This window comes from Ursus arctos, unplaced genomic scaffold (genome assembly GCF_023065955.2).
Source record: "Ursus arctos isolate Adak ecotype North America unplaced genomic scaffold, UrsArc2.0 scaffold_1, whole genome shotgun sequence".
Classification (NCBI taxonomy): Eukaryota; Metazoa; Chordata; class Mammalia; order Carnivora; family Ursidae; genus Ursus; species Ursus arctos.
This window is the reverse complement of record NW_026622763.1, coordinates 24,418,942-24,443,846: the sequence shown is the minus strand read 5'-3', so window position 1 is coordinate 24,443,846 and position 24,905 is coordinate 24,418,942. Positions and strand designations below refer to the sequence as shown.

At 33.5% G+C, this 24,905-nt stretch overlaps 1 protein-coding gene across 1 annotated transcript in view; it reads left to right on the top strand.

Moving 5' to 3' along the window:
- LRP1B (LDL receptor related protein 1B) overlaps positions 1-24,905 on the top strand; it is a 1,450,575-nt gene that overhangs the window by 926,272 nt on the left and 499,398 nt on the right. Inside the window, exon 32 of the mRNA XM_057306380.1 lies at positions 6,115-6,264. Coding sequence (XP_057162363.1) covers positions 6,115-6,264 — 150 coding nt within the window. The remainder of the gene's footprint in view (positions 1-6,114; positions 6,265-24,905) is intronic.

Here is a 24,905-nt window from a genome sequence, read left to right as displayed (position 1 = left end):
GATGATGTAGCTCAATCATTGAGAGATTCTGTAATTACAAATGAAGGGCACAATCTGAATGTACCTCACATCAAGTTATCTAAAAACTATCAGTTGTGGGGATTACCAAAGAGGTGGTTGCAAATTTTAGAATAGGATTTTAGCTTGAAAAAGAAACACAAAAAATTGTAGTGCTAAAAAATAGCTAGCATTTATTGAGCACTTTCTATGTGCTCAATACTATTATATTATTATTACAATTCCATAATGGTGAAGTGAGAGTGTAACAAGGTGGAGGCTGACTAGTCTTTTGTAGATGAACCCAGAAATGAGTAGACAAGCTGATGGAAAGGTGATTGAAAGCTTATATTTCTATTTACCTCAGAGAGAAGGCAGGAATGAAGCACAAAGAGTGCTCGGGTTTCCTCAGTATATTTATTTCTGCACTTATAAAATCTAAGCATTTTTAAGAGATATTTTTTGAGACAGCCTGATAGCGAATAGGCAATTAACCTCATTCTACTTCCTCATGGAACAACCATGCTCCTTTGGAGCTAAAAATTCAATGTTTCAGAAATAGTTTTGCCTCCCAAAAAAATAACGCCCCTTCTGGTGAACTCTGAAAAGATATCCATTTTGCAGTATGCAGAATATTATAATTCTTCTACAGGTTTGGTAGGGGATGCAGTTTTACAATATTTCTTCACCTACTGTGTATTTTTAGTAGTCAGTTTCTACAACTATAACAATCCTAGATGCAGGAGTTGTGTTCTATTGTCTGAAGATAATGCTACAAAGAGAATATTTAGAAGGTTTCAATGTTATTTTTTATTCATGTCTAGAGGCTTTAAAGTTAATCATCTATGTTTTAATATCTGTAGTATGCCTCTTCCCCTCTATATCTTTAGTGTTCCTCTGTGTCCAAAGAGATCTCCTCATAAGACACATCCCAGCAATATTTGAAAGGCCTCATTAAACTTATTACATATTCAAATTTGAAGGATTATAAAAATATGCAATTTTTAAAAGGTTTTTCTTAATGTTTTTATTCTAAAATCACCTGAAGAGGTTTTTTTTTGTTTTTTTTTTTTTTTTTTCTAAATACTGATTCCTGGGACTAATTCAAACCAATTAAATTAGAGTTTCTGGGGGTGAAGCCCAGGAAACAGTATTTTTAATAGTTTTCCAGATAATTGTAATGCATAGCCAGGGATGAAAAATTTGAAATGAAATTTGGTGTCAGAAAAATATTAAGAAATTTCCATCTCTAGAAAGCATTAATTTTAAAAATTCTTTTTTTCTATATATTTGCATTTTTGCTTTAATTCCATATTGCAAAGTATGTTGATTTAATTTTGAGTTATTTAAAAAAGAAATGAGACACATAAGGTGAATTTCCCAGTATTTTTTAAATTTTTTAAAAAATCTAAAAATATTTTATTTATTTATTTGAGAGAAAGAGAGAGAGAGCACATGGGGCGGGGGGTGGGGGGGGGGAGAAGCAGAGTCCCCACTGTGCTGAGAGCCCAACATGGGGCTCCCTCCCAGGACACTGAGATCAGGACCTGAGCCGGCAGATGCTTAACTTACTGGGCCACCCAGGTGCCCCTGAACTTCCCAATCTTAACTGTGACAAAATTTGAAACTCAATGGACTTAATTATTTTTAGTAATATACGGAAATATAGTTAGACTATATTTATTCTAAAAAAATATTATGTAGTTATTTCTTATATTAATGTATTTCTATTATAAGAGCAATTACATAATTTTGGCAAATTACATTGTCTCAATTAAAAAATACGCTGGGCTACTTAAATCAAAATATCAAAATAATACATTAAGGGAAATCTTTGGCTTAGAGAGGGTCAGAATGAAAGCATTTGAATTAACTGCATTTTTACAATAATAGAAAAGATAGGTGAAAAGATAAATTTTCCTTTTCATAAAGGTTTTTAAATTTAAATGATGACTTTTCTTCCTTTGATAACCCTGTTACATTATTGAATCTAGGTTTCCTCTTTTGATTACCAAATCCAAATGGTATTAAAAATAAATGTGTCTTATAGAAATAAGTCTATGTTAATAGTGGTATATTCTGCAGAAAGATCTGACAGTCCTTTTGAAGATGTTTTAATTTCAGTCACCCTCACCCATTCTGAGGACCTTTTAGTACAAACATAATCATATTTCTTTGCATAGGTTTTAGGACACTTTTATAAACATGCTCATATTTGATCTGTTTTCTCATAGCTATTGATTTACCATTCTAAAATCACCGAGTAGTTTCAACTGCATCAAAACACTATCAGTTCACTGCTTAGTGATTCATCTTTTGAAACAGTGCAACAGAGACTCAATTCAGAAATTTTTCCAATGAATGGACACCAATTAATTCTTCAATGTTATTAAGACCTAAATGTATGAGAATAACAAAATAAAAAAATCTTATCCTGGGGCACCTGGGTGGCTCAGTCCTTAAGTGTCTGCCTTTGGCTCAGGCCATGATTCCAGGGTCCTGGGATCGAGCCCTGCTCCACTGGGAGCCTGCTTCTTCCTTTCCTACTCCCCCTGCTTGTGTTCCCTCTCTCGCTGGCTGTCTCTCTCTCTGTCAAGTAAGTAAATACAATCTTAAAAAAAAAATCTTATCCTGTGAAAATATTTATATTAAGCACTTTAAAAACAGTACTTTTAAACATGCATATATCTATGAATTTTGAACAAATATCAGAATTTTGAACATATATCACCAGTTTCTTGAATTCATAATAGGAATTTAAAAAATATTTCAGTTCAGGGTTCTTGGGTGGCTCAGTCAGTTAAGCATCTTCCTTTGGCTCTGGTCACGATCTCAGGGTTTTGGAATGGAGCCCCACACTGGGCTCCCTGCTCAGTGGGGACGTCTGCTTCTCCCTCCCCCTCCACTCATGCTCTGTCTCTCTCAAATAAATAAATAAAATCTTCAAAAAATATTTCAATTCTATTTTATAAACCCAGGAATGCTCAAGAACATTCAGAGATTAATTGGGGCACCTGGGTGGCTCAGTCGTTAAGTGTCTGCCTTCCACTCAGGGCGTGATCCCGGCGTTATGGGATCGAGCTCCGCATCAGGATCCTCCGCTGGGAGCCTGCTTCTTCCTCTCCCACTCCTCCTGCTTGTGTTCCCTCTCTTGCTGGCTGTCTATCTCTCTCTCAAATGAATAAATAAAATCTTAAAAAAAAAAAAAAAAAGAACATTCAGAGATTAAGCTAATACATTTAACAGAAGAGAAGATACACATAGGTAGCTAGGTCACATATCACATGACTAGGCTAATATAGGAACTTAATTATTTTTTTCCTGTGACTCTTAAAATGATGAATCCTAAACTATTCCATCTTAATATTGAAGCAAAAACCTAAGCCATGCCAAGTAGACCTATTGAATCATTGCCCTTCTTCCCTTTTGTCATAGCATCCAGGTATAGGTAGGGTATTAAGAAATTCTGTTGTGGGGATTATTCAACTTTAGCAGGCAGAACTCTTTGAAGACAACTTACAATTTTCCTAATGGAATTAATTAAATAACCCATTCATGCATTCAGTGTTTATAAGTTTTCTTCTCTTCTCTAGGCAATATGCTCGGTATTGAAGATCAAAGCTCACTACCACACTGCTTCTTTTCTTTAGGCATTCAAAAGTCCATGAACAAAAATGTTGAGTAGTAAACTGTGGGGAACTCTGACCCCAAAACAGTCACTTCCCTGCTCTGTATAATGACTGCTTTACACAGCCTATGTTAGAGTCTAGAAATCATGGAGTGTTAGGTGGATGAGAAAGTTCTGACACTGTGGGTTAATCTGGAGTTGGGCACATTTGGTATTAATGTACCCTTTCCTTCAAAAAAAGAGGTTGAGGAAACTTAGACAAATTTAATCCCTCAACAAAGGCCAGCCAAGAATATTGATTTTAAAAATCAAGGTGAAGAAAAATAATAGAGGGGTGAAGTTAGTGGTGTAAATGCAATTCCTCTACAATTTCTGCAGATGGGTCACAAATATGACTCTTTAGGTTCTTTGCAGCCAAAGCAAAGAGAGAAATATGATCAGTTACAATTTTATATTTTCCACTATTGCTTTTTCTGGCACTGAGCCCTGAAAGAAATTTCTCCCGTGGGTCCTTGTATAAAGAGGTCACTATGTGATATATTATTTCAGACACTATATCCTGAAAAGTGTAACAGTGGTTTTCCTATGGCTACTTCTTATAGCATCCTTCATTTAAATCAAGGGCACAATGCCAGAGCTCAATTCAGCAACAGATTAAGTGAGGGACAAAAACCCAGATAGCTCTCTGATGGTTTGGCTTGATTGAGAGAGAAAATTTGGAATATCTAGAGGGATAGATAACTGCTTAGAAGGAATTCTTCATAAATGTATTAATTCAGTTCTTGATGAAAATATGACTACAAAATGTTTGGCATATATTTTGTACCATAAATCTCTAGTAAGATATTCTTCATTGCTGATTAAAGTTAGATATATGTGATTTAGATAGCCAACCAAGCAGAAGGTAAAATAGACCTTCTGAAAAGTAAGTGGTCTAAACCAGGATTTTCACTCGAAAAAATGCATGGAGTTGACTCCGAAAGTACCTATAGAATAACAGAACTTCCTCTGATAAAAAATTGAATGATGGATGACCTTCAACCTGAAAATATTACACCAAAGAACATGAATGTGATAGTTTTTATTTGATTATTTTCTAAAGTATTTAAAGCCAATCCCCCACAGTAGTCATAAAAAAAAAAATCTAAAAATTTTATCCCTGAAATGTCTGATTTTATTTATTAGTTTTATTCTGTACCTTTCAGACTTCTATTAGTAAAACATACTGATAAATCAATAAATAGCTGATATATTGTATAGACTTGTAGTATTATTTCTACTTGATCAAAACTGGTCTGATAAATCAATTCTACTCCCTGGATTGGGACTATCTGTAACTGGAAATATTTTGACTGTATTTAACTCTTTCTCAATGAACTGGAACTCATTTGATTCTCTCCAAGTGTCTCCTTCCTTCCTTCCTTCCTTTTTTTTTTTTTTTAATCTGTCTTTGTTTGTTTGTTTGTTTAAATAGGGAAGGGTTTTTGTTTGCTTGTTTGTTTGTTTGTTTTTTGTGGTTTGCTTCCTTCATTCTCTGAGGAAGATTCCAGAACCAATTTATAGTACTGTATGCCTGAGTATATGTCCACATGTACTTTTCCACAAGTAGTTGTGGGTCATAGAAGACCAACATGGAACGACAGAGTTATTGTAACATGAACCCTGAGCCTACTGAGCATGCCAGTAATTAAGTAGATGTGTACTAAGAATCCTCAGCAATCAAAATATACATATCCTGAGACCTTTGAAAACCATGAGTACCACTATAACATATGAAATTGTCCATAAAATGCAATAGAGCTAACCTACAGTGATATACTGTGACGTGGGGATAATGATCTTAAGCCTTTGGCTTGGTTCCCTTACTAGATGGTTGATTTATTGCCCCATGAAAGATCCTAAATAAGCCCAATTCAATTCCGTGCTTCAGTGACATTACAGATTTTTGAAATTCTACTTCTGTATTTACTTGAAAATCATTGAAACCAACAACTTGAATCTATAACTGCCTAAAGTAAATTTTACTGAAAGTAGGGGCGAATTAAAAATTTCATCAATGGTATTAGTTTCCCAAAAGAGTATTATGCATTAAAATTTTCTGAGGCAAAGCCATGTAACAAAGAGGGCGGGCAGTCAATTTGGAAATAGAAACTTTGTTAAAATTTCTGTAAGCTCCACTTGCTAGCTGTGGACTCAAATAGATTTCTTAACTATTCTAGGTATTATTTTTCTTATTCATGAAATGAGACAGTCATTGCTCTCAGTGTCACAGATTGTTGTGATAATCAACAGAGATAATGCTTAAGTGCCTTTGAAAGTATATCGTTCCACAGATAGTTAAAACAGTATGTTTCCCTATTAGCCAAATCTTATTTTTAAAGACAAAAATCTAAGCTTGCAACTTATTTTTTCCCCTCAAATCTAGTGCTAGGTGAACAGTACTATTTAAGTGGCTACTGTGATGTTTAAGTTGTATAATTTAATTACAGGTCTATCGATAGACTATGTGGAAAACAAGCTTTATTGGATCAGTTCGGGAAATGGAACCATAAATAGATGCAACCTGGATGGTGGTAATTTAGAAGTAATAGAGTCAATGAAAGAAGAATTAACAAAAGCTACAGCCCTAACCATCATGGGTAAGTGTAATGGTTCTATAGCTAGGATGCTATGTATTGATTGGGGGGTGATTAATTATGACCTGTTAAAAGCTTAGAAAAGTTACTGCTCCATTAACACCAGAGGCACATTCAAATTATACATCTCTATGAGAGGTTTTTTTTTTTTTTTTTTTTTTTTTCTTTTTAACCTTAGCAAGCAGGCTTGTAAGATTATCCAGATCAGGGACTTTGTGCTGTTTGCAATACAAACTTTATCGTTATTAATTCTTGGCTGTGCCTTGTATTATTTTATGATTATTTTCTTTGTTCTACTGCAGTGTTCTAAAGTGTAAGGGCCTTGTGTATTTGTCACAATAAAGTCAAATCTGGCTTATCTCTGATTTTAAAGGATATCTTGATTCACACAGATAATTCAAAAAACAAGGCCACAGGGCCCAATTACCAAAGAATGAAATTATTCTCCCGCAAATAATTCTTTCTTATTTTTAGGGATGAGTAGTCTTACTGTTTTGAGCCTCATTTTCCTTCTTTTCGGTTCAGTCTTTGGGAAAAGTAAAAAGATGCCAGATGAATAAGACAATTAGGAAGATCACAGGGAGGTATGGCTTTTCATAGAACAAATAATCAACTTCTATCATATTGATACTAGAAGTTGATTTTTGAAATATGAATTTTAATACAAAGCAGTTTGAGTTTTAGAAAAGATGTAAGAGTAGATACCATTAAGAACTGCTTTTTGGTGAGGATAGCTGTGCCTTTACTTAATGAATGGCTGGCTCTAAGCTGACATTCATGGTAGGTCAGCAGTATGAGGATTAGATCTTCCACATAGAACCTCAGTAGTTATGTTTGGTTACAGGAAATCAGAAAACTGATTTTATATTTGCAATTCTAAAATACAAGGTATTCTGGATAGCATGTGTGTGTGTGTGTGTGTGTACTATATATAATTATATGTATATACACAAATACTATATATATATAACTATATATACTATTTATGAAAAGTCAATGTGAATGTATTTCTAAACATTTATGTAGGTAATAAATTAAGTCTTTTCAATAAATATTCTACAATCTTCACCTCTTATCATTTCCCAAATTGAATGTTAATTATTTTTGGTTTTGTTTTCACTAATGTCTGTTGCCTAATATATAAAGTTTTAAAGTAAATAGTGGTTAATTGAGAAAGATGTGAAAATGTATTCTCTACTAAAAACAATTGTTTTCATCACCTTTTATTTCAAATAGATTTAAAATATCTGAATAAAAGTGAATAAGGTTTACATATTTCAAATTATTATTTAAAACAGGATGAGTCTGGGATATATGAAAAAAATTAAAATTCAGTTCAGTTCAACATGTATTTACAATCTTTTAAGTACAGACAGTGTGTATTCGTCTCTGAAGTACAAATATAAACATTGACACTATTCTCAAACAAAACAAAACAGAACATACATTTCTGTGAGGGAGAGAGAGAAAAAAAGATCGTTTCAACCAATCATCAATCACAAAGAATATTTCAGTTTCAGTAGCTGAGAAATACAGGTAATAAATATATTTGCCTTAATAAAGTTGTGAGAATCATATGGAAATGCATGGGAATACATTTTGATAATGTAGAGTTTTTTACAAACATCAAAGGTAAGATCTGGCATCACTTAATTTAATCTTTAAAATACTCTGGAATTTTACCTTGTTGGGGATTTGCAGATATCTGGCATAGTGGGCATCGGACGTTCAGTAGCTTTCTTTTGCTGTACTTTTAATCCTAAATGGCTGTCTTTCTGCTATCATTTTCACCATTTTTTTAAAAATTGTTTCTTAGAATTAGTGTTATTTTTTTTAAGTTTTTTTTCCCCTAGAGGCGAAATTTAAACTTGTAAAAATATATCTTATTTTTAATAATGACCCAAGTTTCTTTCTAGCCTTTGGACAATTTCTGTATTATTTGTACAGCATTGTGTTTTCAGAAGTTAAACACACACACACACACACACACACACACACACATGCACACACACAAGGATTGTATTTGACAAGTAGGTTATTTTAAAGCATAAATTTATTTATAATTTTCTTATAAGGCAATAAGGAAAATAAGTTTATTTTCTATTACTCAGCTTTGCCAAACTAACAAGAAAAATTTATTTCATGTAGTATATTTATACATATTTTAAATCATCTGAGTAAAAATAGCAGAGTTTAAATTCTGCAACAATCCCCAAATCACCACCCACATTATGTTTTCAAAAATTGAATTCCAATATACCTTATGAAATCAACCTAAACTAGGAAATAATATAGCCAAGGAACACAATAAATTAGAGGGAAAAATGTTAAAATATGTTATAACATTTCAAAGAACGTCTTTGAGTTTTTAGTGAATATTATATATATACATATACTATAAAAATCATTTCCTCATAGAATAATGGAAAGCTTTATGAAGGTTTATTTCTGCTAACATGATTGCTACCCACCCTGCTGTTAGTAGAAAATGAATACTAAACTTACAGAACTCAATGCTGTAAACAAAGTGTCAAAAATAGAGCAGTAGTCCCTTGTAGCAAAATAAAATAAAGTCAGTTAGTTTTGTTCCCTGATAAAATGGAAGAGTGAAAGTTTGGGGGAAATCATAATGCCTATATTGTGTCAGCACTGTAAAACTGATAGGACATTAGCACTGCATGGGAACCCAACTTTTCATACATTAAAATTATTTTAACAAGTGAATGGCTGTGTATGTATACCCCTCCCTGCCACCATAATTTGATCAAACCTGAAAGTTAAAAATAAATATAATAAAACCTATTAATGCTTCTATTGTCAACAATGCATTCAGTGGATATATCTAAATACATCTTTAGTTTGGAGATTTGAAACTTCAAGGACAATACCTTAGAGAAGCAGCAAACAACTTCTATTTTGCAAAGTTCCCTCACTTGGCTCTGAACTTGGTCTGCTGCTCAGAATCCCCGTTCTTTGAGAACCTCTCTCCTCTTTTTCTTTGGGGATGGAATAAAGGGTGATGACCTGTTTCCTGCAGAGGCTAAGTATTGTAGTCATATAAAAAAGGCAATATAAAAGTAAAACAGAAGAACTTTACAGCTTACTATCTAGGGGATTACTGATAATTATAGCTACAAATGTTTAAGGAGCTATTTGCCTATAGTAAAACTGATATTACACATCTAGAAAGCAAGGAAATAATTGAGTTATGAAGCTACCAGTTACATGCCAGTGTATACCAGCTCCTCAGACATATTACGTAGGCAATGATAACTAACTGAAAGTTTGTGTTTCACCAAAGTTTAGAAGTAATTTTCCTAAAATTGAATGAAAAATCTCTTTAGAGACTTATCATTTTTTTCAAACCTGAAAGATGATTAATTATAACGATTTAGAGTTCCCAGTTTTATTCGGAAAATATATATACAAAAGAAACTGAAAAGAACTTTGAAATATTAAGATCAGGTAAAGTAGAAGGTTAATAAAGCAATGATTTGATGATTTAACCAAGTCCAAGACCCCAAGATCAAGACTGCTATATCCAAATTTCACACTTTGATACTTCTTGCAAGAAGTGGTGCTTAACTTCTGTCCCCTTAAGTGTGGGCTAGACTTAGTGACTCATTTCTCATGAATAAAATAAGACAAATGTGATGGTGTGTGACTTTATAGAGTTAAGATCATAAAAGGCCTGAGCCTTCCTCCTTGTCCTCACTTTCTTGGTTGGCTGACTCAGGGCAAAGCCAGCTGACATGTCATGAGATCATCCACATAGCCCAGTGGAAAAGTCCACACAGCAAGGAACTGGGACCTTTGGCCAGCAGCCATGTATGAGAGTCAGTCATCTTGAAAGTAGAACCTCTATCTCAGTTAAGATTTCAGATGACTATAGCCCAAGCCAATGCATTATAGCAACCTCAAGAGAGATCCCGAACCAGAACCACCCATATACCTGCTCCCAAACTCCTAACCCACAGAAACTATGAGACACAACAAATGTTTATTGTTTTAAGTACTGAGTTTGGAGGGTATTTTTTAAAACAGCAAAAAGATGAGTAATTTGTATGTCATTCCATCTATAGAACTCATTCATTTATAAACAGAATTACAAAATCAAATCCTTATTTAATAGAATCAAAATAATTATGAATAGTAAAGTGTGTCAGGTATAATAAAACCCAATCATTCCAACATGGTAGAAACTGATGGTTGGTAGAAATTGAGTCTGGGCTTCAATATACAGACTCACTTGGGAATGGTAGGAAGTATGACAAAAGTGGAGAAAGCTAATGCCTCACCTCTCAGATCCAGTTAATTTTGCCATAAAGAACATTAAGCAGTTGTGCCAGATCTTTCATTTTGCAAGAGAGGCAAGAAATCCAGTTAAAACAAAAAAAAAAAATCTCATAATTTTTAAATGTTCGCAAGTAGTCATATTAAAAAAAAATGCAGGCTAACATACTGTATAAGCTAACTGTGAAAATTAACACTAGATAAACCTAGCAAACTAACAAAAACCCCCATCACAAAAACCATGGTTGGGTGTACTTGATTCAGCCCAGAGAACAGCAGTTATTCCTCAGCTTTGGTTTGATCATCATCATTTATACTGGTGGCTTTGAATTATTTAGAGAAGAGGATGAAGTTAAGGCAGCTAATGACCAGCTATACCAGTAAAGGAGACTAGGTAAAATCAATCAATCATTCAATCAAACAATCAATCACCTGGTAGAGCTGGCATAATTTACAGAGGAGAAGGGATCTCTCTCCACAGGACAGGACATATGACTTTCCAGCAAGCTTTTGTGGTCTTGTTTGACCAGACCTTGTATTCTGCCTGAGGCATATAGAGATGCAGAAAGTATGAATGTAAGGTCCACATCTTATTTCAGTTCAACTGAAACTAGCCTATAACTTTAAATATCAAATGCTTCCCCATTAAAAAGAAAAAAAAATAAGATGACCTTGTCAATTGTCTTTCTCAAACTGTCAGAGCCAGCAAAAACAATAGTTTCTGCTTTCAAATCCAATAGCTGGTAGCTCTAAAATTGTATCTACTACTTATTTGTCTTAGATATTTTTCTCAGTATTTAGCCGCCTTTTTACGGGAATTTTCTTTTATAAATATATCATTTTCATGAAATAATGATACTCTAGAACATTTTCTTACATGATTTTTTAGTTGTTTGTCCTATAAATAGGGTACAGTCAGCTATGCTATATTTGACTATTGATTACCTAGATACAGAGCTTTTTTGTTTGTGTTTGTTCAGCTTTCCTCATAACTTTTGGCATTTTCCTGATCATTAATGCCTGCAGGAGACAGTGAGGTAAACTTAAGTTAATCAAGTTGCCATTCAATTTTAAGTGTCTTTGTGAAAAGGAAGAAGAGGTTGAAACTATTCACTAAAATTAGGGTTTGTGGGTTATTTATGGATTATATTTAACATAGTATTCCTTTTCACTGTCAGCATACGCAGTTTGAGAGCAGAGTGTATATATTGTGTTCACATTGAAGAGAGAGTTAGAAAAATCAATTCATGGCCCTGAGAGGAAAGACACAAATTAAACAAATGAACTGGCTGAAACAGACTTACTGGTATTTGAAGAAAATTAAGATGGAATTCAGGAAATAGGAGGATGGTGACTTACCTGTATTTTATATTTTTTGGTTGGGACAGGGAGGATCTGGGGCAAATGGACCATAGATTTAAAATAGAAGCAAAGGTATGGGAATTGCTTAAGCAGGCTTAAAGAAATCTGTGTGTCTATATAGAAAATCCTTGGCACTTGTGGATTTAATGGTCAGCATCTTCTTTAATCAGAGGCTGATCTCGATATAGTCCATTAAAATGTGTCATGTAGTAATCTGTCAAGCTTTTCTAGGGCAAGAATTTGAGTTCTGGGCACTACATGGGGGTATAAGCTTGAATTTAAAATTTCACTCCACACTCAAATCTTATGAGCTATTTATTCATTGTTCTTTGCTATTGCACTGAATATACAGTTAGTCTCATTGAGATTCAATTGTGCATCTAATTTTTGTTTTGTTTTCTGGTGCTATATGACCTTTGGAAATTGTCTTTATGGTGGTATTTACAGACAAGAATTCTAAAGTTAACATGACATGTTCTTCTTGAATGTTGTCTGAGAGAAAGAACTTCCTCTGTCCTATTGTCCTTCTAGCTGGATTTAGAATCAACTTGACGTGAGACAGATTAACAGGAAAAAATCAAATTTAACTGAGTATACATGAGGAATCTACACACAAGAAATTCCAACGACAGTGAGTCAACATGGAACTTATAGGAGCTAAGGAGAGGGGTAGGGGCCTAAGGGTACAAAGGGGAGAAAGCTTATTAACAAGAAGGAGAAAAGAAATGTTTAGAAAAACCAGGTTGCTCTGTTTATTGCAGTTAAGTTTTTTAGGTAAAGGGGAGTCTCTGTTAATAGTTCTCTCTTCCTATTACAGGCTGTCCTTTCCAATGTAAGTTTAGGCAGTTGTGTAGGAGGCAAAGAGCTTTTCCTGCATTTGCTGGGTTTTGATTGCTTTTAACTCAAAATAATCTTTATGCAGAAGTGGCCCATCTTGGGTCAATGTTCTCTGGGCCTCTACAATGTCAATGTTTCTATACAAAATGGATAAGTAGTTTTACTTATATACAAAATGGCTAAGTAGAGAGACAACAAAAATTGTGAATAAAAATAGTGTTCGCTTGTGAAATTATGCTAATCAGTTCATATGACTCTATTCAAGTTGTTAGGCAAAATTATTCTACTTTGACTTTTAGTTGAGAATTCAGTGGATGTTTACAACATAGAATTGCTTAGATTACTTGTCTTAGAATAGGTTTGTACTTTTTGTAAATATCTAAGTAGCTATCTCCAATACCCATCTAATCTTGGAATCACTCACAAAACTTGGCTAACTTCTCTTTAAAATAAAAGAAAGATTGAATCACAGGTAAAGGCAAAAAAAAATCTTTAATTATGCATTTTCTATGAATACTTAAACTCTATCAGCTGATATTTTCTGTTCTCCTTCACAGTTTAAATATATTATACTATTGATCTGTTTCAAGTAGCAATTTGCCAGAATAGGCTTAATATGTAAATATTAGAAGGATATTGAATTTTGGCTACTGTTAGGATCAATAAAGGAGGAGAAAAAGGCATGTTTCATGTGCATTTTCAGTCTCCTATCAAAAACAAACTCAGCCCTTTAATGAGTAGAAAGTTGGCTTTTCACTTCTCTTGATTTGGTTATGCACATATTTGTTTTAAGTCAGTGTTAACAAAATAAACGAATCATTTTCTCTTTAGGGAGCCCTTGGAAGGCTATAACAAATATAATTCCTAAGGACATTTGATTATACTTTTCATAGGCTCACTTCACAGATCTGAGGTTGTCATAATAGCTGCTATGGAGATTCCTAGCATGTGGATAGTTTTTCATGGGAAAGCCAAGACTGACACATTAAAATGCTTCCAGAACCATCTGAGTATCAGAGAAGGTCATATTTATTTGCTCAAGAATGAATACAGTGTTAATATTGTTGGGGGTTAGATGCTTCCAGTGTTCCCAGGAGAATTTCTACAACAAAGCAGTTACAATTGTCTGTCTCTGCTGACTGAAAGAAATGCTAAGCTAATGGCAAAAAATTAGTCTTTACTTAAACTAACAACGCTTTTTTGACTGATTTCTCAAAGTTTTGGTTTTTTTAATGTATCTTTATTCTTTTCAGCAAAATATTACTTAGTGTAATGACTAATGTTAGGGTTTATTAAAAATAAAGCATATCTAGCACTCACTTTGCATGCTTGTTATGAATTTCCTCAGGTAGATAATATACCTTGTAAATAATGATAGGAATGTGAAAAAAATATATACAATAAACAACTCAGTAAAATTGGCATGCAGAAATCATCAAAAGCCTTTTTTTTTTCCAACTCTACTCCCTGAAATAAATTATTATGGCAGGTTGTCATGGGATCTATGGAATATCATAAATGATGGCAAGTGACAGTCTGTGAGTGTGGTGCATTTAGTCTTGCTACAATCCTTAGACTGAAGACTCACAGGTTTAAAATAAAATTTAGTCTAGAAGGATACTGTATGCTGAAGGATACTGTATGCTGTCTTCTTATGACAAGGCAACAGGTCTGATAACTTTCAAGTTCTTAACTTAATAATCCACCTTAAGGAATCATTTCCTATTTTGTACAATGCAAGTCTACTTGTAGTCAAATGCAAGGTTTTGTTTGTTTGTTTTGTTTTTAAATCAAAGCTTGCTAAATATTTCTCTCCCTCTGCATGTGAAAAAAGGTTGAAACTTAGTTTCAATCAAGTCCATGCTTCTTGTGAAAGTTTTCCCTCCCTTCCCTCCTTTTCTTCTTTCTTTTAATCCCTTATCTATCTCTTTCTCTGTCCCTTGGATTGACAGCCTTCTTTTACAATCGAAAACTCTGCCCCTTTGTTCTGTTGTGTGTTTGTTTGTTTGGTGTGTTGGTCTTTCTTTCACAGTCTCCCTAGACTCTTAACTTTTTGTTTGGGCTACTGAATGGCCCCTTAACCTTTTTTCAGTCTCGGAATCTCCACTTTCCAAACTATCAAGACTTGGCTATGTTCAGACCAGCTATGGCACCCCTGACTTAGCCATAACTTTTCAGGGGCTGAAAAGCACTCGTAACTTAACTCCTTTTCATTCACCAAAAGTTGTCTGTCAGGCATTATTAGTTTGACGTTATGGATAAAGGACCTAGAGTCAGTAAGATGTGTTAAAACCCAAAGCAGTATTAGTCCCACCTTATAAAAAAAGAAATTTAGGGTCAATGAGATTTGTGAACATTCACTCCTGTGGAACTCACCTGAGATCCTGACTCAAGTTAAGTTCTGTTTCCACTATCAGGAAGAACATTCCTAGCCATAACTTGATTCTTCATGTGACCTACCTCTACCCCTGTTTCCCATCAGTCAGGTGTGATACATCCAGGCAAACTTCCCGTGTATCTGATTATGCCCTACTTATTTCTATTTATCTTGCTATTTCCTGTTCCTTGACTGCTTTCCATATTTATCAGCTACCCTAATGGGTGAAATGCCACCCCTGAAGGCCTACTTCAACTTTACCTTAGTGTAATTTGAGATTTTTCTCTCCTCCGGACCCCTTTGTATTTTCCTAATGTAGTGGAATATTTTTTGTCTTTTCTAATGTGTGAATCTGTCTCACTTCACCATAATTTGGGACACTTTATTCATATATGCATCATTCATGACCCACAGCAAGATGCTTTACACTGAGTACATTTCAATAAGTAGTAATAGAATGTATGAATAAATAAAACAATGACCATCTACATGCAAAAACATCTGCCACAGCAATCAAAATGTATTTCAAAGCATGCATGTTTATGCAGAATGATCACAACCATAAATCTAATGTAGAATTTAAATATGTATTGAAATAAACTTGAAAAGAAAATATTTTATAATATGATGATTTAAATTGGAAAGGGAAAAATGAGTAATAAGATCAATGTGTAAAAGATAGTCAATTATTTCTGGCAATTATTGTATATACATATGCATATAGAAATGCAAGAAAAGAAGGGTTATATTGGATCGTGTTTCTTCTCAAAGAAACTAAACAGCTTAATGGAAGAAGAAAATAAAATACTCATTAACACACACAAATAAAAGACTTCCAAAATGAAACAAAAACTTTAGTGTTTGGAATGGTTTGGGCTCTTAAGGATAGTCTCTCACAGCTAGACCTAACAGCATTATTCTCTTTAATAAGAATAATTGACAGTCTAAATAAATAAAGCATTCTTGTTTTTAGTTTACAAATCTTACCTCATGAAATTCTCACAGCAATCTCCTGAGACAGGTATCATTAGGACTGTTTATTCCAGAGGTCCCAGCAGAGGCTCAGCCAGCCTAAATTAATCACTCCGGTTACATAGTTAATAAATGGTATAGCAAGCTTTCCAGTCCATGATTCTTAGACTTTAAAGCCTGTGCTGCTTCTAGGAATTTCGTCTAGACATAGCTGCACTAAGATATGTGCACTGAGATGTATGCAAGAACATACTTTGAAGTTGTGCTTGTGATTAGAAGTGTCAAGGGAAAAAATCTGTATATCTATTATAAGTGACTAGCCAAATGAATCATGAAATATCTGTATAGTGAAATATAATGCAGCTATTAAATATGAGGTAAATCTATATATTGGTTTGAACTATTAGCCAAAATATATTTTTAAATTAAAAATAGCTAGGTTCAAAAAGTCTGTAGAGAATGCTCCAATTTTTATCACAGTACGTATGCATTTCTTTAGTTAAAAACACAAATCTAGATATATTTTTAAAATCATATTTTTATCCATTATGCTGCACTGTTTATCTCAATAACTATTTTTACAGAGCATCTACTCTCTAAATGTACACATATTAGTGCCTAATAGACACAGTGACCATGCAAAAAGAATGTACTGTGACTGCAGTGTTACTGCTGCAAGCAATGTGGATTGTCCAAGGTCAAAGCTGTGTCACTAACATAATTCTAACTCCAAAGTTAGAGCTCTTTTCACTACCCAAGTTATTCTCAACCCAAGGCAATTTTGTCCATCGGGCAACATTTGGAAATGTCTGAAGACATTTTAGATGGTCACAAATGCTGGGTAGAGAGGTTGCTGCTCTCATTCTAGTGGGTATAAAACAGGGATACGAGGACACATCTTAAAAGGCAGTGTGGCCTTCCCTAACAAGAACTATTTGACTCAAAATGCCAGTAGTGCTGAGGTTGAGAAACGTAGATCAAAAAGACTCCTTCTGTTTTCTTTCTTTTAAATGTAATGTAATGAAAAAGAGTCTGGATTTGTGTCTTTTCTGTTTATATGTATTTTAGTCTTATATATTGTGTATTATAATGCAGATAGTTATTTATTTGTCCCAAATTCAATTCGTCTAGTCCTTCAGCAATTTAGCAAGTGACTGTTATGAGCCAGGCACTAAGTTAGGTGCTAGGAATACAAGAGAGCTTACAGCAGGTAACACATCCATCATTAAGGGGCTGATATTCACAGTGGGAGAAAACAAGTGTATAAGCAAATAGACAAGTGAAATAAAGTTTGTCAGGTGATAGAAGGTACTAATGGAGAAAATTCAATCAGGGCATAAGAGTAAGGAGTGTAGTGTTGAGTCGAGAGGAAGGAGCCAGAAAAATTACAATTTTAAGTAGAGAGGTCATGGCAATTTTCACTAGAAAATGACAGCTGAGCAAAAATCTGAAGGAAGTGAGGAAGTGAGTCATTCAGGTATGCGGGGCGGGGGGAGAACATGTAAGGAAGAAAGAACAAGAAGTAGAAATTGACTATTTGACCATATTTTTGAACATCTGTTACTTTTAGATGGACAGTCTATTTTTTTAATGCTATAGGCATTTAATTTATTTTCCTTCTCCATGAAAGTTTTACTCTGCTTAAAAAATACTTGATATTTCATGTGCTGCCGCTAAAGTAGTCTACTAAAATAGAATACATAGTTAACTGATGCTTATAGTATGAGCTAGAAGTAGCTATCTACAATAACTTTTCTAAAGATTTAGCTTTCATGTTTATGAAATTCTTAATGATGATGGAATTAGTTCTGCCCCATGTGTTTTGCTTTATTTCCAATTTATTACATACAATGTTACTATTAATAATTATGTATTTTAATAAGAAAGAAGAGAAATTTGTAGTAAATATGATTATTTCAAGCTGTTACGGTTAATGTTTCTAGAAATTAAAAAACATAAAATCAATCATATGAAGAAAATAATTACAGTTATTTAGAACACTTAACTTTGAAGAACTCTTAGTTTGTTGCTTGATTTTCAATTGTTTTAAAATTAAAAGCTTTAATGATTTATATGTTTATGCAATTGTATTATGCCAGTTAAAAATATCTGGATTTAGAAAGAGTATTAACTTATTTAAAAAAAAACAGATTTTTTTTGAGAGAATGATCTCTAGACACCAGATCATTATATTTATAAAAAATTACTCAGTAGAAAGCATTCATGAAAGATGGAATAAAATGCGTGAAAATGGTTCTTTTAATTAAGAGTCTTTAAAACAGTTCAGGAAAATAACCCCAGTTGCTATCGCAAGGATTGAAAAAATATTAATTCTCTTAGATATACAGATCATCAATGCACTTATATTAGATATTTACATGATTATTGTTGTGTTTATACTTGAATTATGTAAGCATGTTCTACTTAAAAATACAAGTAGTCAAAAGCTGAACAAACAGCATATCACTTAAAAAGATTCAGAAGATACTCTATTTACTTAAAAATTGTGTTTACATATGCTTTTCAGCAAAAAAATCCAGCGATTTAATTGTTATACTTATTGCATCTCTATTTGTAATTTGATATCTAGAAACCAGTTTATTTTAAATGCACTATTATTATGCTATATATTTAAAGTAATTCTCCTTTCAAATCATACTTTTCAAAAAGGGATAACATACTTTTTAGTGTACACCAGGCAATGTCACTTAGTGCAAAGAACTTCAAATATATCCACCTAAATTTTCTAAGCCATCAGTCTTCTAATTGCCATAACACTATTCATTAAAGTAACAGTAATATATGAAATATATCCAGGCAGTTTGCCCAGCACTAAGTATAGTACATAGTTGTCTTCTCTAAGTACTCAAACTACCATTAATGAAAACTAATAGCCCATCAAAATTTACATTAAAAGTACTACGAGAAATCTCCAAAGGACTATATGTGATACTATTCCAGCAATTTTTGTCACCTTAAATTGCTGTGTTCCAATATGTTGCTCTTCTTAATGCTAATTACCTAACAGAATGGATAAATACTACAATTGCAAAGTACATCATAGTACTATTTTTGTAACCAGATTATAATTAGTGATCAGAGAATGGTCTCATTAACATAAATGGTATAATTAAATCATCTCAGCTTTACCATACTTAAAAGCATTAAATAGTGATTGTCTCCCCTTTATAAACTGTTAAAGGTTAACTTTTCTGGAATCATTTTTTTTTTCAGGAAAAATAAATGCACGTTGTTCATGTTTATGGCATTAAAAAAGAACAAATTTGATAATGCATATTTTCTTTGGGTAGAGACATAATTGTTTTATATTGCCCCATATCTCCTCTTTCATTTAAAAAGAAAAAAATGTGTAGAGTACAAAAAGACATGACATGTTTTAGATTTATAATAGATTTTTGAGTTAATATAATTACAACAGCAATGTAATGAATCTTGAAAATGAATCAAGAGAACCAAAAAGGTCATTCCACAAGTCTGCCAATATTCTGTATGTATTATCCCATGTTGGAAAGTAACAAATAACTTGGAATCATATTATGATCTGGTGAATATTACTCACTTAAACTGAAGTTAAACAATCAAACTTGAGCCCTTTTTGCTATTTGGTGATTCTGGTCGACTCAAATTAGACTTGGATAGATGGCATTTAATTACAAAGAATCTTCTGGGGCCATATATACCTAGATTTAGGTAAATGAAAAAAAAATGTACCTGGGCATTAGTATATTTAAATTTCTTTTTTCCCCCCTTTCCATTATTAGCATCAGCACGGTCTCATATAATGTGGAGAGAATATTAAGCATTACAAAGTGGAAAGAAATGTCCTCATCAATTTAATTTTAATTAATTCTGCTCCATGTTTAAACATAATCATTCAAGGAATATTCTGTGTTATATAGGGGGAAAAATGAAAGAACATAAATCAGGTGCACCTTTTAAAAATATGATGCTTTTAGGTTTTTAAATTGTATGTAAAATTGTTCTGTGTAGCTTATAATGTAGATGTTTCAAAGATGGACAGCACTCAAAAGGCCAGTGATAAGATTATTTTGCTCTGAAGTGACTCCAAATGAGATTATGTATGGGAGGAAAAAAGACTATAATCTTAGAATAGAGGTAAGAGCTTTGCTTAAAAGATGTGATGAGTTTTAGAAGGACAGGTGGGTGACCCAGAAACCTTTACAAGAGGACTCTTTAGTTTGTGCAATAACAAATACAAAAATAATACATGTGTCAAGGTAAGGATTACTACAATTTCAATTTAGAAGAAAAACATTTATCTGTTTTTTTTTTTTTTTTTTTAAGGGTGATTTGACCTTGTCATCACCAAGATTGCCTTTAATGGTGGCAAACATATTGAAGACCTCTTAAGCTGGAATATTTCTTATATTTCTGTGAATGGACAAAATACATAAAAGCTTTATAGTTATAGAATGTAGGCATAACACATACTGTCAGTAAAATTTCAAAGTTATTTAACCATGTTCTATTATTTAAAAATTTATCTGAACAACCCCCTCGAAACATGTTTTTCTTTTTTTGAAATAGTGAATATACCTCCGAATCATTTCCATAGAAATTACATCTAAGCATTCGTGTATGTATAGTGTGTGTGTGTGTGTGTGTGTGTGTGTGTGTGTGTATTTTTCTTCCTTATGATATTGTGCCATCCAGATTTGTTGCAGGGAATTCTGGTTGTGAGAAACCTAGTCAAAGTTGGAGATTACTTGGTGTAGAATGACAAAAATCACATCTCCAGATCATCTTTCTTCATAAAAATTTGTATCAATAAGTGACCATTTTTTTTTAATCCCAACTATAATGGAAAATGAATTATTTGCAAATTCAGAGTTACATTCCTTTTTCGGGAACTAAATTATATTGTGATCACTGTCAAACATAGAGTCCTTCTCTAGTAGATTTCTTGTTATAAAAATGAGGGCACAATGAAGTGATCATATAAGGAGACTCATTCTGGATTTCTTTATAAAGGGCACACGCATTCTTCTTTATTTTCTAATTTATATTTAAAATATGACACTCATGATTTAATGAACTATAAAATAAAGGATTGTAGAATGATGCTCACTTTATAAAACAATTTTATTTTTGTTTTTTGACTCAAGAGTATGCTCCAGCTGACATATGTCTCATTCAACTCAATTGAAAGTATTGAGATGCAATGACATAATAACTGATTTTTTAAATAGGCAACTTTTCCCCTGACTTGTGCTACATTATAGAGGTTTTACATGTTTTTATTTTCAAGGGAATAGATGCATTAAATTATTTGGGAGAGGCGAGAACCTGTCAAATAGGATCACCAAAGATCATTTGTGACTATTTATTTTTTGACCTTTTCCCCAGTAATTTATTTATATTTACCCACACGTGTATTTCTAAATCAGTAAATTTTATCACATTAATTATTTGGCAGTATCAAGAGTTGGGTAGTAACTGCAACAACAATATTCATAGTTTAATAATAGGGACAGAACAGCAAATTATCTAATTTAGAACAGTCATTTGAAGCAATTTTTAAAATAGTGGAACCTTGTAATATGCTGTGTGGTCAAACCAGGATAAAATGCTAGTTAATTCTCATATATTAAAAGAAAAAATTTGCTCAAGAAGCACCCTGTAAAAATGAGTTATATTAATTGAAATTGAAGTTGAAGTTACATAATATGAATGCAAATACAGTAAATTATTTTTAAAATGGGCAAAAATAGTAACATTTTCAAAATATCAAGAATTTTTTTATAAAACTGTGGTTTAAAGCTTGTGTTAATATTTATGACATACATATTTTTGATTATACGTAAACTTCCTTTCACTTTTAATTTGTCTTAAACATTGTTTTCTAGATCAGTGTTTCTACAATGTCATTTTAATGTTTACATAATATTCTGCCATATACTTATATGATATTTTATTTAAATAATCACTTACATATAAATATTAAGTTTTAAAGTTCTTTTTTTTTGAAATTATAAATATTGTGATGGCTATCCTAATAAGTAGTTATTTACTGAGCTTAGGATACCGTTTTAGATGTAGCATTTCTGGGTCAAATTGTTTAGAAATTTTTAAGGCCTTACCATTCATCTTCTTTTGCTCTCATAAGCATTTTGTCAGTTGATGAAAGCAGTAGGACTATTTTTCCTTGCTCTGTCTCCTCACCTGAGTTATCTGGTAAGAAACTTAGTTTTGTTTTATTTTGTTTTGTTTAATTTCATTCAGAATGGCATGATTCTCAGACCCTTCTACATCATGATTGTTATCTTCTAAGTCTTCCCATCTTTCAGGCTTCTTCCAAAAACTAAAAACCAAGACCTGCACAGAATAATCAAGATATATTTAGAACAAAGTCTACTGAGATTAATTCTTCCTGGATACTATTTTATATGGTATTTGATTACCAGGAACAGAGAGTTTCATCCTGGTTATCTCTGTTTGGAAAACAGAGTAGAATTTCTGGGAAATTTTTGCCAAAGAGGTGCTATTTGGACTGTTTTTGCCAGAGTGCTGTTTGGAAGGTGAGAAGAGGAAATGCTTGGTAAACAAAGGTTGTCTGCTATACAGAAAGTTTCTCTGGAAACTTGGGAGTTTCTCTTGGAAATTGTGAAAATTTCCAAGGAAGAATTTTCTGAGCAGAGAAAATAGCAAATACAAAGGCCTTAAGGACAAAAAGTGCTTGGCATATTGTGGTTAACATGGCTAGAGTGGCAGGAGCTTTGTTCCAGAGAAGAGGAGGGCCACTGGGAGGGATCCAGAGGAAGGTACCCAAAATGGTACAGACTAAGGAGTTTGTTCTAATAGCCAGTTGAAGGGTTAAACAGGAGTTTTGTAATCTGGATGTGTTTTAAAAATATTATTTGCTAGTGTGTGAAGACTGGGCTAAGGAAGAGGCAAGAATAGAAGCTGGGAAACTTCAGGAGGCTCGTATAGGAGTTCAGGTGAGAGACTGTGATAGCTTGGACTAGTGTGGTACCAGTGGAAGTGGAAGGAATAGAGATCTTAGAAAGAATTTGGATGTAGGTAAATGGAATGAATTTTAGAGGTAAGGTTCAGTTCTGCTTTCAATTTAGGGTGAATTTTCTCTCAGTTGTGCTTCTCAGCCTGGTCCTTCAAAATGTCTCAGACTCTTTTTAATAACTTCCCCAGGAAGCTTTTAACAAACTAGTAGATATGGGGTAGTGTATCAGTCAGCTAAGGCTGCCATAACAAAACACTATAGACTGGGTATCTTAAACAGTAAAAATTTATTTTCTCACAAGTCTAGACTGGAATTCCAAGATAAAGGAGTCAACAGGTTCTGTTTCTCTTCTGTTGTCTTCAGGCCTCTTGGCTTGCATATGACTGCCTTCACACTGTGTCCTCTTGTCATCTTTACTCTGTGCTCACACTACTGGTGCCTCTTCTTCTTCTTCTTCTTTTTTTTTTTTTTTTTTAAAGATTCCATTTATTTATTTGACAGAGAGACAGCCAGCGAGAGAGGGAACACAAGTAGGGGGAGTGGGAGAGGAAGAAGCAGGCTCCCAGCGGAGGAGCCAGATGTGGGGCTTGATCCCAGAATGCCGGAATCACGCCCTGAGCCTCAGACGCTTAACGACTGAGCCACCCAGGTGCCCTATGGTGTCTCTTCTTAAACTGAAGCCAGTTCTATTGGGTTAGGACCCCAGCCTTATGACCTCATGATCCTTAGTTACCTCTTTAAAGACCCTGTCTCCAAATGCAGTCACATAGGGGGTTAAGGATTTGGCATATGAATCTTGGGGACGCACAATTCAGTCCAAAAGAGGAAAGCCATTACCTAACTTAACCCTTTTTAGACCTTTCTTAAGCAAGGGGGCCCTTAACAGGGGGGAAATTATTCTCTTAAGCCTTTCACTTAAACAATGTGTAAGTAAATATCAAACAAAGAATGAGGTTGTTTTCTTTGAACACTAATATCTCACTTGTTTACAACTATAAATGGAAGTTCTAATATTTTATTTTTCCTACCCAAATAAGTTATCTTGTGTACAACTTGGAATTGATGATCACCTTTGGAGTGATCACCATAGGAAAATATCATAATTCTTTCCTACTGTCAAGAATTACACTACTAATTTCAACCAACCTCCATGCTAATGATTATGACTAGTATAGAGAAGAAAAAATAATTTTCCATTTACTCTTGAAGATTCTTGGCTGAGAGCTTCCTATAATAAAGGGGAGATTAACAGGAAAAAAATAATTTGTGTGTGTACAGAAGCCCCCAAAAGATAGGAGACTGGAAAGGCAGCCAGATAATTGAGGTTTATATATCATCCTTAGCTAAGGAAAGGGACAGGGGTCTGGGACTTCAAAGGGGAGAAGGCAATTAATGGGAAGGTGAGAAAAGGAAATGCTTGGTAAATAAAGGTTGCCCTGCTATACAGGAAGTTTCTCCGGTAAACAGGTGATCTCTGGTATTAGCTCTCTTCGTGGTACAGGCCTCCTTTCTAACATAAATATCCCTTACAAAAGGGTAACTTCTACTGTTTTCAGAGCTTCTCCTGTGTCTGCTTTTTCTCAGAATAATCACATCAAAATAATCCTTATGACAAAGGGGTGGCACATTATTGGGGTTGCAAATTATGTTACTCTTCATTAGCCACAAGAGAAGTAGTATAAAATCATAGAAACATGATGCATATCCATCTGTCATTTTGAAAAAGTAATTCCACACACATTCCTACTAATAATGAGTAGAATATTTTTCTTAATTGTTTATGTAATAGAATCAATATATTCA